The sequence below is a fragment of the Loa loa genome, assembly GCF_000183805.2.
Source record: "Loa loa unplaced genomic scaffold supercont3.108, whole genome shotgun sequence".
NCBI classification, from domain to species: domain Eukaryota; kingdom Metazoa; phylum Nematoda; class Chromadorea; order Rhabditida; family Onchocercidae; genus Loa; species Loa loa.
The window spans coordinates 24670-40539 of NW_018108288.1; the positions used below are offsets into that span (position 1 = coordinate 24670).

The 15870-nt window shown below is 32.9% G+C and overlaps 3 protein-coding genes across 3 annotated transcripts in view; all 3 read right to left on the minus strand.

The window, feature by feature from the left end:
- The window catches only part of LOAG_17651 (CBR-RRF-1 protein), a 15804-nt gene extending 12468 nt beyond the window's left edge, over window positions 1-3336 (minus strand). The window contains exons 1-6 of the mRNA XM_020450313.1: window positions 3196-3336; window positions 2814-2921; window positions 2083-2216; window positions 1256-1488; window positions 901-971; window positions 196-377 (exon numbers count right to left, since the gene is read on the minus strand). Of these exons, the coding sequence (XP_020306024.1) occupies window positions 196-377; window positions 901-971; window positions 1256-1488; window positions 2083-2216; window positions 2814-2921; window positions 3196-3321 (854 nt within the window). The 5' untranslated portion in view covers window positions 3322-3336. The remainder of the gene's footprint in view (window positions 1-195; window positions 378-900; window positions 972-1255; window positions 1489-2082; window positions 2217-2813; window positions 2922-3195) is intronic.
- A 193-nt stretch (window positions 3337-3529) lies between these two features.
- Window positions 3530-7848, minus strand: LOAG_02246 (WD repeat domain 39). Its single transcript, XM_003137784.2, has 7 exons — window positions 6800-7848; window positions 6032-6170; window positions 5572-5696; window positions 5384-5472; window positions 4950-5120; window positions 4326-4480; window positions 3530-3924 (listed from the first exon to the last, which is right to left on the minus strand). The coding sequence occupies exons 1-7, from the start codon at window positions 6936-6938 to the stop codon at window positions 3756-3758; spliced, it is 987 nt and encodes a 328-aa protein (XP_003137832.1). The 5' UTR covers window positions 6939-7848; the 3' UTR covers window positions 3530-3755.
- A 229-nt stretch (window positions 7849-8077) lies between these two features.
- LOAG_02247 (hypothetical protein) lies at window positions 8078-14185 on the minus strand. The gene is made up of 13 exons (XM_020445960.1): window positions 14054-14185; window positions 13533-13598; window positions 13001-13086; window positions 12575-12681; window positions 11760-11894; window positions 11499-11659; window positions 11114-11289; window positions 10744-10944; window positions 10344-10440; window positions 10015-10121; window positions 9504-9651; window positions 9061-9270; window positions 8078-8603 (listed from the first exon to the last, which is right to left on the minus strand). The coding sequence occupies exons 1-13, from the start codon at window positions 14153-14155 to the stop codon at window positions 8343-8345; spliced, it is 1857 nt and encodes a 618-aa protein (XP_020303640.1). The 5' UTR covers window positions 14156-14185; the 3' UTR covers window positions 8078-8342.
- Window positions 14186-15870: the final 1685 nt, after the last annotated feature.

The window sequence follows — 15870 nt, forward strand, 5'->3', positions numbered from 1 at the left end:
TCCTCTATCATTTCGAAATTTGACCTGTGCTCTCAGAATTTAAACATGGTAATCACTTTAACTAGAATTATAGCTACATAGTTCCGGTATTGAGTTAATTGAGAAGCAATGGAAATATTTCCATTGGAAATATTTAGAAATATTTTCGGTCGTTTTTTTTCCAAATTTCAAAATTTAGCGAGATTTATGACCGACCTGAATCGTTCACCAACTACTTCCATTTTTGGTCCTCGCAGCAAATTCAGTTTTTGACGAAATCTACGTATTTCAGGAGGATAATTCAGATGGAAATAAATTCGCGTTATACAAGTTCTCCTGTTTGTGTCAACTAAAACTCTTGTGTCAACTAAAATACGACGTAGGGAGATGTAATGAACCTGAAAATATTTGCAGCTCTTTAACAATAATTATTGCAAAACTAATTATAATTCTCCATTTATTACTTACACATAATTTATCACCAAAAGTATCATTTATTCCTACAAAATGAAAAGTTGAGCAAAATGAATTATTTAAGTTAATATCTAAGCTAACTCTGAAATACGCACTTCCAGCATAGATATTTCGTGCCGTTAAGACGATTATCAATTACATACAGTTATATTCTTAATTAACCTAATTTTTAAAAATATTTGAATTTTATGAATAATGAAATGTAACGACACATGGTGTAAAATATACCTGCAATTAATAAATAAACAGAAATCCATGAGGATAGCTTACTAACTTGTCATTTACTATTTACATTAGTACTGAAGCCTAAAACAAATCCAACAAAAAGAACGAAGAAATCTAATTTACTTAAAACAAAAAACACGGTTTTCGAAAAATCACTTCAGCAGGTTCGAAAAACCAAAAAGCATAGATAAGTCAGAAAGTTGTCACCCATGAAGAACTGACCTTTATAGCAAACATTGACCCCTCTACAAGCTTTTCATTGTCCGCACTGTCCATCTCTCGCGGTCTGTACCCTAAAATGTCGCAAAAGAAATTGCTATAATCATTTACAAATTCAAATTTAGGAGATAAATGATTTTATTTCGAATAGCTCAATCAAGCATCTTGTCGAAAACTTCTACTAGTAGTCTAGAGCTGCACTATAAAACAACGAGATTCAAAACAAGACAAACCATGTTAATGTTTATAAAAACAGTGATGTAACATATGAATAATTTACATAATTTACTACTAGTCTTGATAACTATTCTGACAACATTTTAATTTGATTTTCATAAAAATACAAAAAGGAACAAACCATCTAAAACAGCGAATCGTACAGTGAACATATTTCGGTCATGTTCAAAATCAACGTACATTGGAGTACGTACATTGCAAGACGATAAGCTTGCTAACACTTTGATATACTCTGCCAATTTTGTTCTATTAATCTGTTCCGGTATTTCTCGAGTGAAATGCGAACAAAATGTTCCCGGATCGAGCAAATTGCCATGGTGGATGGACTGTATATCAACTTGGAGCTCAGCTGACCTGACATAAAAATATATTTTTATAAAATACTTCTGAAACATCTTGCAATTTCGATTAATTAACAGTAGCAACAAAAAAAAAGAGTCTCCGATTGAAACTTTTAAAAGCAAACAGAAATGAGAAATTGAATCCAACACATCCTAGTGATTCAGGTTTGGTCTAGAGGAAGTTTTGTAGCTCACAACTAGCAGAGAGAAATTGCATAACTATATGATTAACATCATCGAGAACAAATTTCTGGGACTGATACTTTAACAAAAAATAGCTAAGGCTAAGATATTCTTAACGCACATTTAATAGGTTATTCAAAGCCAGAGAGTTTTCACTATGCTAAATCTACAGTACCATCAATGAAGACTATTGGAGCAATGCATAGACTACTTTACAGAATCATCTATTTCTTAGGTCCTTAGAATGCGAAACTGAAACAGTTAAATTCCATTAAAACATCTGATATTTTGCGCACAATGACGAAAATCTCTTCTCAAAGCATAAATCTATGAATCTTCTTATCAATCTCAAGTCTACCCTCAGCTACCGTTCATTTCTCTAGAAACTTCTACGATTTAAATTAAAACAATTTAAAAAGCAAACACGCAATCATCCATGAAAAAACCACGCTCTGCTGCCTGAAGTATAGGTGTATACTTTCCAGAAAATTCACTGGTTGAACTTTGAAACATCGATGCCATTTTGGGAAATGTTCGCTTCCAACAAGAGGACATTACCTATTAAGAAATCGAGCAAAAATAATGACAGCCAAAACAACAGGAAGGAAAATGAGAAATATTCAGAGATAAGTCGCTAATAAGTTCATTTAGAGATTAAGGAAACAGTTTCATTTGTGTATAAAGAAAACACGTTTTAGATTGCAGATGGAAGCTTATACATTCATGAAATAAAAAAATTCAGTCCTACCACATTAATGAAATATCATTAATGTCTTATTTCCAAGAGACACTTTCGACTAACTTTTATATATACCTAGAAATAATAATGAAAATTTACAGCATCTTTAAATATGGAAAATTAGTACGCAAAGAAAAGAAAAAAATGAGATTTGAAAGTAAGAAATTATTTGAAAAACATACTGCTTACATCCCTTTTTGAAAAGAGATCAAAAATCGAGGGAAACCAGTCAAGTATTTATTGAAAAATCAAAAACAGGGAACGAAAAATTTAAGACACCACGCCTTAGGCAATGGGAAGAACCAGAGCAAAAATTTAGGGGAAGAAAAGCATGCAGATAAAATAAATACAAAAACAGAAAACGAAAAAAAACGAATATTTTTCCTACACAATTTCTAAAATAAAAAAAGATTTACATCAACACGAAGCTCAATCCAAGGACTTCCATAATCGTGTATTTCAATTCGATGTTCAATAACATCACATCCAATCCTCAAATTTTTTTCCTCAGAAGTTCCAATTTTCTGCAATGTTGATTTTCAATATTTGTATGACAAAATTGCTTCCCTCTCACACCCAAAACCAAAAATGAGGGCAGAAGCATTTATCAAAATTACAAGTAGCTTTTTTAGCAAATTACTAAGCAATAAAATACCAAATGAAATTTGTCGTACATCATTATTCATTTCGAAATTTAAATGATCAAGTGCATCTGGTATAAGTAATCAACAGTTAACACAGTCAATACCATTAATGGATTCGATAATTCATATTTCTATGAAACCTCAGATAGCTTACAGGTATAATGGTTTTCAACTGCTCAATCAGTTCAACATTTTGGGACAAGACGATAATGCTTATATGAAGTGGTTCAGCCCATCCTTTAATTCCATTCATTTGGCCAACCTTTCCGTACATTAGCATTGCCTAACTGAAATTACTTTATAAGAACTCTTACTGTGCTCTTCTGATGACATAAATAAATCAGAGGCAAGGCAATGCAATATAATTACTTGAGAGTTTTCTGAAATGTGGCGCATTAAACTTTAACCTCCACAATGTGATTTTACAAATATTCTAAATGTTCTAGCCTTTTATTGGAGTGTTTGATACTATTTTATTTTTCTGAAGGGATTTAACAAATACTAAGAATACAACTTCAAATATCTTGCCCATCCGGATTCTTCACGTTCCTGGGAAAATACTAACGACTTGAACCCTCGACAAAATCTTTATCAAGATCAAAACATATGATCAAATCGTGAATGAACAGAATAAGCAATAGTAACAATGGGAGATGCCCAATGACAAAAAATATATGCAATAAACGGTCAAATGACCATAGCATAAGCGATACGTTATAAAATTATTCGAAGCACACAAATTTCACCATCATCCGTGGCACCAGTAAGTAGGCTACTTTCAACAGGATTCCAATTCAAACAGTTGATTTCTGAAGGAAGTTTATAGCTTCCAACACATTCTTTTAGGACTGGGCTAACTGTTGAATTATTTAGGCTGTACAATCTGAAAACAAAATAAAAAATCATTAAGCACTACTCAAAAGACCACTAACTATTGACATCGTAAACTGTCGACATTCAGTGCGATTTTACTTCAATATGTAAGTAATTTTAAAGACCCAACAACTCTGTGTAGGATCACGTAATCCAATAAAATTGAATCTTAAATAGTGATACTACTGTATGCAACCAGATATCCCAAAAGTCCTTTGCAGATAAGTGCTCTAATAATACAATTGCACGGATGGTAGAGGAGAATGAAAGAAATCGATAATAATGAAACATTCCGATTTGAAAATATGAAAGAATGTTCCTTACGACAACGGATCATCAAAAAAAAAAAAGAAAAGAAAAGACGGGAAGATTCAACATGTATACTAATTAAACTTTACAGAATTCGCAAACCTTATTTCGTTATCTCCTCCACCGACAGCAATCATACCATGTACTTTATTCCATGAAACTGTGTACAGAGGCCATTTTGTTTTCACACATACACTCGTTACCTTATTCCACTTACTTTTCGATGCCGATAAATTCATTTCCTGCCTCATCCAAATCTAAAAATATCAAGATAAGACGATTAACCCGTGAACCAAATTTCAGAAATTGCAAACCTTTCCTATCATCAAACGATAAAAATAGCTAACTACAAAGCTAATGAAAGTACTTTCCCTCAGCTGTTAAACCAATCCGTTCATTCCATCCATATTTTAACTCATATTCTAAGTCCGCAGTTCAGATAGCATAAAATTAATTCGTCTACATATGACGACCCCATTTGTAATCATCAGAATCCTTGATTTGAAATGTCTAGCAAGTCAATAAAAACTAGTCACAGCTTGAATATTATGTACATAAACTTTCCGTGAGAATAAAGATAAAGCAAACCCTTTGTAGGAATGAAAACAAAACTTCATAAATTAATAAAGCCATAACACACTTGACTTAACAATGAAAAAAATCGATCACAATCCAGAATGTGGCATATTCTGGATTAAGTAAAAATAATCTCTGCAGAAAACTTACATTGATATTAAAATCAGCTCCTACAGTTGCGAGAAAGTTACCATCATCTGAGAAATCAGCTGACCAAACGGTTGATTCATGTGCATTGTCGATTTTTTCTTGTGTTATCCAATCCTCACCATCAAAACGGTAAAATCGGATGGAGCAATCATAGCTGCATGATACCAGCAACTAAATTGCATTGTACTATCATGGTGTTAATCAATGAACAAAAATGGTTTTCCAGACCCTAAAAATTTAAGAGAAGGAAACTCCAAATAAAAACTCAAAAGAGTCGAAATACAAATATAAAAACTCGAAATACGGTTTGTCATCAAGTAATGACAGAAACCTTATGAATACGCCGATTATAAGGGACACGAAACCACTGCTTATAATTTCTCATAGACTTTCCACTAGGAGGAAAAAAATTTCTAAATGCATTAGCAAATTACCTCATCAACTGGATGCCATACCACAAATTTGACGTCTTGCGTGTGAGACTGTAAAATTGATGCAATCTCAAAATCTTCACTTTCGTCTACTGAAATTTAAGAAAAAAAACTCAAAAGTGCACAAATAATGTGAAGATTTTCTTCTTTTTTTACTTCCATTTTTAGATTTAAATGCATCATTTACTTACACTGCCAGAACCAAACTGATTTATCACGACTGCAAGTTGCCAAATATTCACCGGATGGTGAAAACGCACAACATTTCACTTCATTCTCATGTCCTTCCAAACGATTTATTTCTTCGTAATCATTACTGAAAACGAAAAATTTGACGTTAGCTATACGGAAGTTTAGATATTATAGCGTTACGGTTGCAAGAATTATTTTTACAGAAAATGTCAGGCTCGCTTCAGCAACTTTTTTTTGGAGCTTTAGTTGCTAGAAATTAACTTCCCAACAAAGAGTGGGAATAATGTTGTTCATCATACGAACAACACCTTTGCTAGATTCCAGAGCATTTGATATCATTCCCAACAAAAAGACTACACACCACATGTTGTAATCAGATATTCCCTGCTATCACAACACTCGGAGAAACTTGAACAAATTTTGAGATTTGAATGATTTTTGTCCTAAAACGGTACTTACTTGTATAATTGATGTACAACGATAGCTGCATCAAAACCAGCCGAAGCCAAGAATTTATCATTTGGTGAAAATGCAACGTGTCGAATAGCTCTATTATGAGATCCGCTTATTGTTCCAGAATACACCAAATACGGCGCATCTGAATTTTTCTTTCAGAATTTATTTTCTATAAAGGATTTGCACTAAGAAGGTTAATGGAATCAACACTGTGACTATTTGCTATTATTGTCATATCTGGATAGATGAAAATTTAATCTTTTCTCTTTTCATGAAAAGTGAAGCAATGTATATTATAGTTATCGATGGGTGGATGGCGTATAAAAAATGCTAAAATTTTGGAAACTCCCTATTCCCTAATTTGAAAATATATATTGATGTCCTTTTTATGAACACTAATCAAAATAATAAATTTTTAAATCCTCTCACCCTCATTTCAGATGATTTAAAAATGATCGTACAAAACTATCTTGAAACTTTCTCAAATTTTGAAAATTTTATTAGTCTAAGTAATATATGTAAGCAAAATATGATACAGTGGCATTTTGAACAAACAATGATCAACAAGTAATGGAATTTTGTTCTAAGACTAAATTATGATACTAAAACCTTCCTCAAATGTCCCTCAACCCTTGTAACACGAAATCTCTCAGCAAATAACTCACAATTCAGTGCAAAACGAAGGTAGCGTGTTACATTAGAATTCAATGCAAAAGGAAAGAACTGTGTTACACTGGAAAAATTTGAAAATAACATGAGAGCAAAGATTACCATCGATGCGTTTCCATAGCTTGATTGTTTTATCATCACCACAGCTTGCAAGTGTCGTACCAGCATGATTCCACTGTACACACCATACTCGACATGCCACATCATAAGAATGCCTCAGTTTGTTTACATCGCCGATCATGACATGTGATACTTTTGGGAAGAAATAGAAATTAACATGCAATCCTCGTGCTTTTCATGACCATTCGTTACTTGTTGTGGACATGTTAAAGCCACTCATATTGAAAATCAACAAACTTAATATAACCATACCTACCCATAAGCATAAGAAATGTTAGGTAAGAGGGCATATCAGAATAGTTTAGCATTCTAGCAGTAAGGATTAACAATAAAAACCAACATTAAAATTTAAAACAAATTCCAGGAGATGGTTAATCCAACATGGGCGGAGTGTACCTACGGAGTATAACTCTATATGACAAACGCAACTTCGCAAACAGATGAATCTTATTCGCCAATCAATTCAGTCTCACATTAAATGTACAAGAACAGCGATGGTCTTGACGACCCACTCGCTCATTTTAAGCTTATGGTACCATGGAAAACAAACATAGATTATATATGGAACCATTAGTTAATGTGCTAATAAGGAAACGTTTCTAGGAAAAGTTGAAAATATTAATTGAAAATACAAAAATATTCATTGAAAATACATCCACTAATTCCGATGAAAGAATGGGCAGTTGACGGTTAAAGGACATACTTAATTTCAGATAATCATATGGTATTTCGATGTAATCACAATACGCAAAGCAAATCATATAAAAGAATATAGGTAAGGCGTATAAAGGCGCATAAACAAGACGTATAAACAGTTTTGAAATGGAAAATATAGTACAGAAAAGCAATAGTAAATGCTCTTCATCTTAAAAAAAGTAAAATTGCCTGTTTGAATGCAAAGACTATGCCAAATTTCAAGTCTAACCCAAAATGCTAGTTATAATCAAGACTGCGGGGCTAAACAACATTCGACTGCCATATTACTCAGATGAAATGAAAAGCTTCCAAATAATTGCTTAACACAACTGCTTGACCAACATATATTCGAAGTATAATAAATATACAGCATTCACTGGTTGTTCTAATGAAATACTTTTGCAAATACTGCAATTTTCAACCGGCAGGATGCATTTTAACAACAAAGATTTTTTAAATATTCTACCATTATTCTGCGACTTTCATGATTAATCTTCCAGCCCAATCACCAGTACAAAACAAAAGAGAAAAAAAAGAAGGTACTTCTCTAAATCAAAACTCCATGCAGTATGTTAACCATTGCATCAACAGTCAAAATATTCCCTCTTATGGCATAATATACACCTCAAGCCAAAATTTTTGTAATGCTTCTGAACAAAAGTACATATAACAAAGAGATCGAAAACTGAATAACACAGGAACAATAATTTCCGCAATTAGAAATTATTTACAAAATAATGAGAAAAAAAAAAAACTTCGGCAGAAATTATAGGTGATTCGTTTATAACAGCAGAAAATCAATAAACTGAATCTCGAAAAAATCTCATAATTACACCACCTCTAGTAAAACTCTTAAAGAACCTTGTGCATCCACACAGTGACCATCAGCATCAAGTGTAGCCAAGCAAAGTTTACCTACACCACTGATAAACGGGTATGATGAGTTACAGACATTTGTCGAACTTCGACTACCGCTACCATTTCCTTTTGTTTGCTCATCTGTATGAGATGAATTTGGCGAACTCGGACAGCGGCTACTAACAGCTTCCAAACCGTTGATATGATTTTGTTGGATATTATGTCCACACACCTTCAAAAAAATTAATGAAAGTCAAATCCAAAAGCAAAAATGCTTCATAGGCTTGAATCAAATCAAAATTAGAGACTACGTGCACTGATTTTAGTGAAAGAATACAGCAAAATGGTTTGACTGGATCACGAATTTAGGACATCATATGGGATAGGTAATAAATTCTACATTTTCAAATAATTCAAAAGTACGAAAGCTTGAAATGCAACTACACCATACAAAAAACCTCATTATTTGCATGTTTCATTTCTACCTTATAAGATTATGTCCGAATTTATAGCCTAAAAAATAGTATCACACAAATATAATGCCCTATATGCAACTAATGCCGAACTTACACAACATCCACATTATAATGTAGTATTCAAGAAAGACACTCTAATAGCTTTTTGCAAAGGAAACTTTCATTTATTACACATTTGTCTAGACGAAAACAAATTTTGCAAATTTAACTTACTGAAATGTCAGTTACACTTGCGTTTTTATCATCTGAACTGCTATTATCCGACAAAGTTTTCTCGAAATCCGGCGATTCGCCTTGTACTACTTCCGTCTTTCGACAATCACTAGACTTTGAGTTTGGTATTACACTATCACCGTTTCGTTCCAGTAATGTGGATAAAGAATTTATAAGCGCTTCAATCATGATGGCCTGTTTGCTGAATACCTAGAACAGTCAAAAACATCTCATGAATATGAAAAAACTAGTAGAACTAGTAGCACTTCTACCATGTTTTAAGGGGGAAATATTTTGACAAAGACCAACCAACTCAGATATCACGGGAGAAATAGCCTATAGACTAATTCTTAAAAATCAATTAAACAGAGAAACGAGGGAGAAGTAGAGAGAAGGAAGAAGTTGAAAAAATTAAAGCATTTAGTATTATACAAATGCTATACCTGAAGTACTTTTATTTTTTCCGAAAATTTTAGCATTTCAGTTTCAGAATTTAGATTATGATCAGTTGATAATGAAGTATCCGGAAAAGTCATAAGAAAACATGGGCATTCAGTTAAAACAGCTGCTGATATGGCAACTTCGAAATGACTGAAAGTTGATTGAAAGTTAGTGAAATTCCTCTACAGCACTATATGCAATATATGTAATACACAATATAAAAGAGATCTGGGAATTAATTTCCATAATCATAGCATTAACATGACGATTGTAATGAGCAGAAATGAAACGTATACAAGAATATCCTAAGGAAAAAATTGCAATACAGTTGGGGTTAAATTTTATTCATGTAGTAACAAAGAACTTAATCTCAAAACTGAGCAGTGAGAAGAAACTACAAAAATCCTACTTTAAAATGGGAGGTTTTTGAAAAATTCTGCCGCTGTCATAGGTAAATGAATACATGGTGCTGCTAATATTCGAAAGTAATCACAAGAATCTAAAAAGACTAACTCATCGACATAGCGACAATCACAGTCATAAAGTCGCTGTACAAGCAGAACTTCCTGTTTCGCTTCATCAATCAATGTAACGTATCCACAACTGATTCCAATAAGAACCTGAAATGAAACAATGCATAATTCGATGAATAATTTCAAAATGAAGTAAAATCTCCGCATAATTTTAGAAATATCACGTTGCATCATAGCCATGTTTAGTCCTTACTAACGTTTAATCCGGTCAATTTTGAAATATAACAAGCGGAGCGGAAACTTCAAATTTAAAGTCAAAACCCTCGAAAACTAAAAATGAAACTAATGTGCGTCAAACATAAACGACACCGGAATATCTGGTAACGTCACCGAAAGTATCAATCTTTTGATTTCTTTCAGCGGTCTCCCTGATGGTCGTTCAACGTATCCACGGAAAAAGGCAGCTCTGAAATACATTATATTACAAAAATTTTATCGGAAATTTCACTTAATGAATGTGAATCAACTTTATCTATGTTATTCCGTTTTTCACTTACCCACTCGATGTCTTACCAATCACTGTGAGCACTGCTCTACCATTGGCATATGCACAAAAAAAGAAAGGTAAGAATTGGTAACTCACATCGTTCCGTATCAAACATTAATTACACCTATGCTCATATCCGTGTAAAAGAATAATTATTTAAATAAGAATCAATTTTGGAAAATCCTTAGCAAGCATTGAAAATAAAAATAGAGCAATGCTTGCCCATAAAAAGGTGTATTGCGGACAATATTGAGATATGCTTTTCGGCAGCTATGCTTGCTTTCAAAATTCAGTCTTATATTACGATATTCTTGAAGAATTCGTGCTTCCAAACCCTTGCAACCGATAACCGGAATACCAAATAAATAAAATGTCTTGACATTATGTCGATATTTCAGCGGAAAAAACGCCTCTACTTCCTCTCTGTAAAATCATTCCCCTTTTAAATAAATTGATTAATAAACAAATACAAAAATTTATGTTCCGAACCAGAATCGGAAACAAGGGTATACATTACCATCAACTTAAAATTCCATTAAATGATCGTATTCCTCCTAAATTTCGATATTATAATCGATGAAGAATCACAAACCCAGACATATCCAGTGTGTCCAAGTTATCATTCGGTTCTAAATCGATGGCCATCTGTAAGGCTGCCAATTTTATGTTTAAATCGATGTCACATATATATCGACCATTTAAAACTTCCTGCTTTGCATTTCTATACAGTATTTCCGTTAATATTTCAATCGAATATTCTTCTTCCAACTGAAAAGTTTATACATTAATTTAACACATCCACCCAGCTTCAATTCGAGCAATAAATTAATCTTATATTTCTCTCCCGTTCTATTTATCTCTAATGGCTTCTTAGTTCATTTCCTTTGCAGTTCCTGACGCATTCACTTTAGAAGGGGCTTTCCTCTGTTAATACTTACCGATACAACCTAAAAACGTTAAAGCTAAGTTTTACGCACTTCACGCTCTCGTTCAACAGAAAGTTGAACATTTCGTTTCAACACAAGAAGTGGTTCATCAGCGGCTGATTCACTACTTTCCGCAAATGTAAATCTTTGAACAAATTGTGCCCAGTTTTTCCGTATCTCATATGGATTATGATGTGGCTTCAGTTGCACTTCTGCAAAACTGAATTTTATTTTGAAATCTCAAAAAAAAGAAAAAAAATGCAACAGAAAAAGAAAATGTAACTGTGATTTAACAAACAAGTTTTAGTGTACCTAACAAGTCTGATACCATCCAGAGAGCGCATACTTGCTTAAAAACTTCAGCAATAACACCCAGATGATCGGCAAGTAACAACAGCAAGCTGGATGCTGTTGCCAATTTACCACCGACGAGGGAAAATTTCAGACCTGCAATAAAAAAAAAGGAAGAACTCATAAACTGGTACTTAATTCAGACAGACCGAACGGAAAGATGGGAGGGAGTGGCTACAAGAAAGCACGACGTCCATATATGGAAAAAATGAATAGTAGGCACTAATCGCAGGAACTGAGCTGAAATTACTAAATACTCGTAGGAAGTATAAAACTTCATGGTAGGTGCATTGATGCTTTGTGAAAAAAGGAAGCTAACAAGTTAGAGATTTTATAAATTTATAACAAAAAGAACACAAAATAAGCATGTGAACATTAAATATCAAGTTTTATAGCAAACGGTAATTAGAGGAATGGCGATTCAACCTGGGAGAGGAATATGATTGAAAAAAGTTGTACGACGTATCAATGAGATGTAGGAAATACAACGCATTCAAATTAAAATTAATAGATTTTTGCATACTATGATAAATTACTGAGATGATACAGCTAGTGCTTTTTGAAATAACATAAGTGGGAATTTTCCCCACATGAATATCGGCTAACAAAAAAATGCATAACAATGCGACTAGTTCATATTCATATTCCAACTTAAAAATTCGACCATACTTTCTGCTGATTAACTAGACCAAATGAAATTTTTTTTTCTTTTCCTCTGCAAAACTATTGAAAAAGGAGCATGTAGTGTAGAAAATTAAAAAAAGTAAGAAACCAACCTTTTTCATCAGCCCAATAAATCGTAATATCCAATGAATCGTCTAATATCGAACTGATAGGTGTCGATTGTTGCGAACAATTGCGTAGGTTCATATCAAGCAAATGACTTAAATTGAAAAATTTGAGCTCTCAAAAAGCAATTCAATTTTTTATCACTATCCATCTAGATACGCTCATATTCTTCATACTCACCTAGTTTTTCTCCCAACTTCGTATCCTAAAAATTTTTAATAGGTATAAGTATTTGGAATGTAATATTAAGATAGCAATAAAAATATCTCAAATTTTATATATGGATGCAATATATAGTGAAAAATAGATAAAATTAATTTCAAGTTAGAGTGACTTTTTGAACTGTTTTTTTAAGATCTTTAGGGAATAGTGTCTACTAACAATATTTAGAAATCGGTTTTTATGCGTCGTACCTCAATGTGTAACCGACTGGTGTACAAATTAACGCTTGTGCTTTTTCTGCTAACTTCAGCTCTGACACGTTGGTTGATGCTTCACCCTGGATACAGATATCTACTTGAAGAATACAACCTCTTCAATAAATTAGAACACAGAATTATAAAACGCAAAGGAGCTGGCCTACATACGTTCCACTTTCCTAACATTTTTCTGAATACCCAACCCATCGTTACAGTCTGGGACATATTCTGCAGCGAACTGAAATGTGAAATTAAGCTTAGCATTTTAAAGTACATCAAACGACAGTTCACATCGTTCCCAGCAAAAAATCGCGGAAAAAAAATTAGCTGAGACAGGAAGATAGGTATCATAAAACATAGGTATCTTTCGAAATTACAAAAATGATCGAAAAAAATGCAATCTTTAAAACCACCGATCAAACAGCATAAGAGCTTAGATGAAAATAGTTCGAATTTTCCCTTCTAATTGTGGTTAATGAAGATCTGCACGCAAATATTTTAAAATTCAGTATTCTACAAGTGATACCTGTTCGACATCTTGCAACGTAACTTGCTTTCTTTCTGATGAAGAGCTATTACTGTTTGATGACTTCTGAAACATTATGAAGAATAAACATATTGCAATAGAAAAATTTGTAGAACTTCCTTTAGATTGAATATTTTAGAATGGAACAAATCTTTTGAAGCCATTATTTACACCAAAAATGCTCAGCAGCCACCAAAAAGTCATATATATATATATATATATATATATATTCAGCAAACAAAAAATTAAAGTAATATACCAACATTAAAGTGATTTTTGGCCTTGAGTTAATTACGAGAGTCTTGAAAACTTTTCTCAGATTTTGGTCCTTAACTTGGCTAAGTATATATATATGTATATATATGCACATATATATATAATATACATATGTTTGAGATAATAAACTGCAAGACCACTGAACAATAAGAATGGAGGGAGATGATTTAAACGAAGTGATAAGCAAATATGTCGGTAGGAAAAAAGCGACTTGACGAAACGAATAATTTCAAAAAAAAATATACCGGTACAGAATGCTTTATACGACGCAAATTAATATGAGATGATTCACCAAGATTTGATTTTCTTTGTTTTGCACTTTTTTTCTCGCCTTTTAAACCAATCATCTTTTTAATAAATCCCTGTTAGCTGAAAGTAAATACCATTGCATTAAGTGGAATACGATGTATGACGCACGTTAATTAACCGATTTTTTATAGCCATTGCACTGCATTCATCCATAGTAAAAACACTGAGATAACTAAACTGAGTCAAGTCTAATCATAAAAACAGGGAATTTTAACCATATTGATGACTTAAACGAGGAGATTTGTAGAATACAAGCAAAAAAAAAGTAAGTGCAAGAAGAAAAATGCGTGGCTAAAAGTTAAAGATAATAACAATGATGGTAGATGAAAAAATGCTTCAAATCGAACTATCCTAATGATTTTTCACCAAGATATATCGAGTGTTGGGAAGTAAAAAGATAAGATAATACGAAGTGAAATCAAGATAGTGTAACTGAAGCACAATAACCTAAGTGCTGCATTATATATGCTATAAATTTATGTTCATTAGCGTTAATATCAGCAGATAATTTTCAACAACCACCAAAAATATTTCATCACTTATATGAAACATCAGCATAACTACCCAAAATAGACGAGCCTTCCGAAATATGAAATAACCAAGGCTTTATTTTCTTGTTTTTCTCTCTGCTCCACTACACCATTAAACTTGAACAACCAAAGTTTCTAACTAACCAATTACAGATAAATATGAAATTATTTACAGGACTATCAAATTGACCTACAGGTAGCTTAAATTGCTTCTTCCCGTTCAAGAAATTGGGAAATTGGATAAACATTTTCCAGTACATGAAAATAATATGTTGTCAAAAACTGTATGAAATATAGGCGAAAAATATAGACAGCATATTTAAGTATGATTAACATTACTCGAAAAGTGTTATTGCGCACCAAGAAATGGTTGATGACGGGAGATACGTCAAAATAGCAGGCAAAAATAAGCGGGTACAACCCGTATACAGTGTATCATGTATTCAACACAAGATATTTTTAGGTTACAAATCTATTACGCTACAGATAATCTAACCCACTGTTTACAGCCAAGCAATATATCGTTGCGTCTATAAGACTTATAGGACTTAGAACTCCTGAAACTTTGCCCTACATGCTTCGATAATTCGATGAACTGACCAGATTGATTTCTGCATAAAAATGTATTACATTTCTGTAGAACATACCCATATGCAAACGACAGTGAAGGAAGAACTATGAACAACTACTGATCCCTGACTGTACTGCAGCCAAACTGTATGACTCATTATCCAAGCATGAATTCATCATTTAATTTCAATTTCTAGTGCTGATTTATAAATTGTACCAATTCCTACAGAAGCGCAGTTTACAATCATGATATTGGAACAAATACTTACTGTAGTGCACTTCAATTAAAACAGTCAGTAACCTAAAAACCTGAAAACTATCTACCTTGCTTAACATTTACAAATAGTTTTGTAAAACACCTCCATGAAGCCCTCATCATTCGCTGTTTTGAAAGTACAAAAATCTTGTAGCCTAAAAATCGGAAACAAAGCACATTCGACCACATTCGTAGACACAAAACCACATTCGTAAAGTACAATTCATCTTTGCTGGTGATGACATTCCAAAACTGAACAACAAAAATTTAGTATTGATTACTGAAGAACTCACTTGACATTATGATGGCAGCAGGCAACAAAATGTAACCCTTTACAACTCGTTTTGCTCTCGACATTGTTATTAAAACTTGTTCCCAACATTCCATACAACTGATC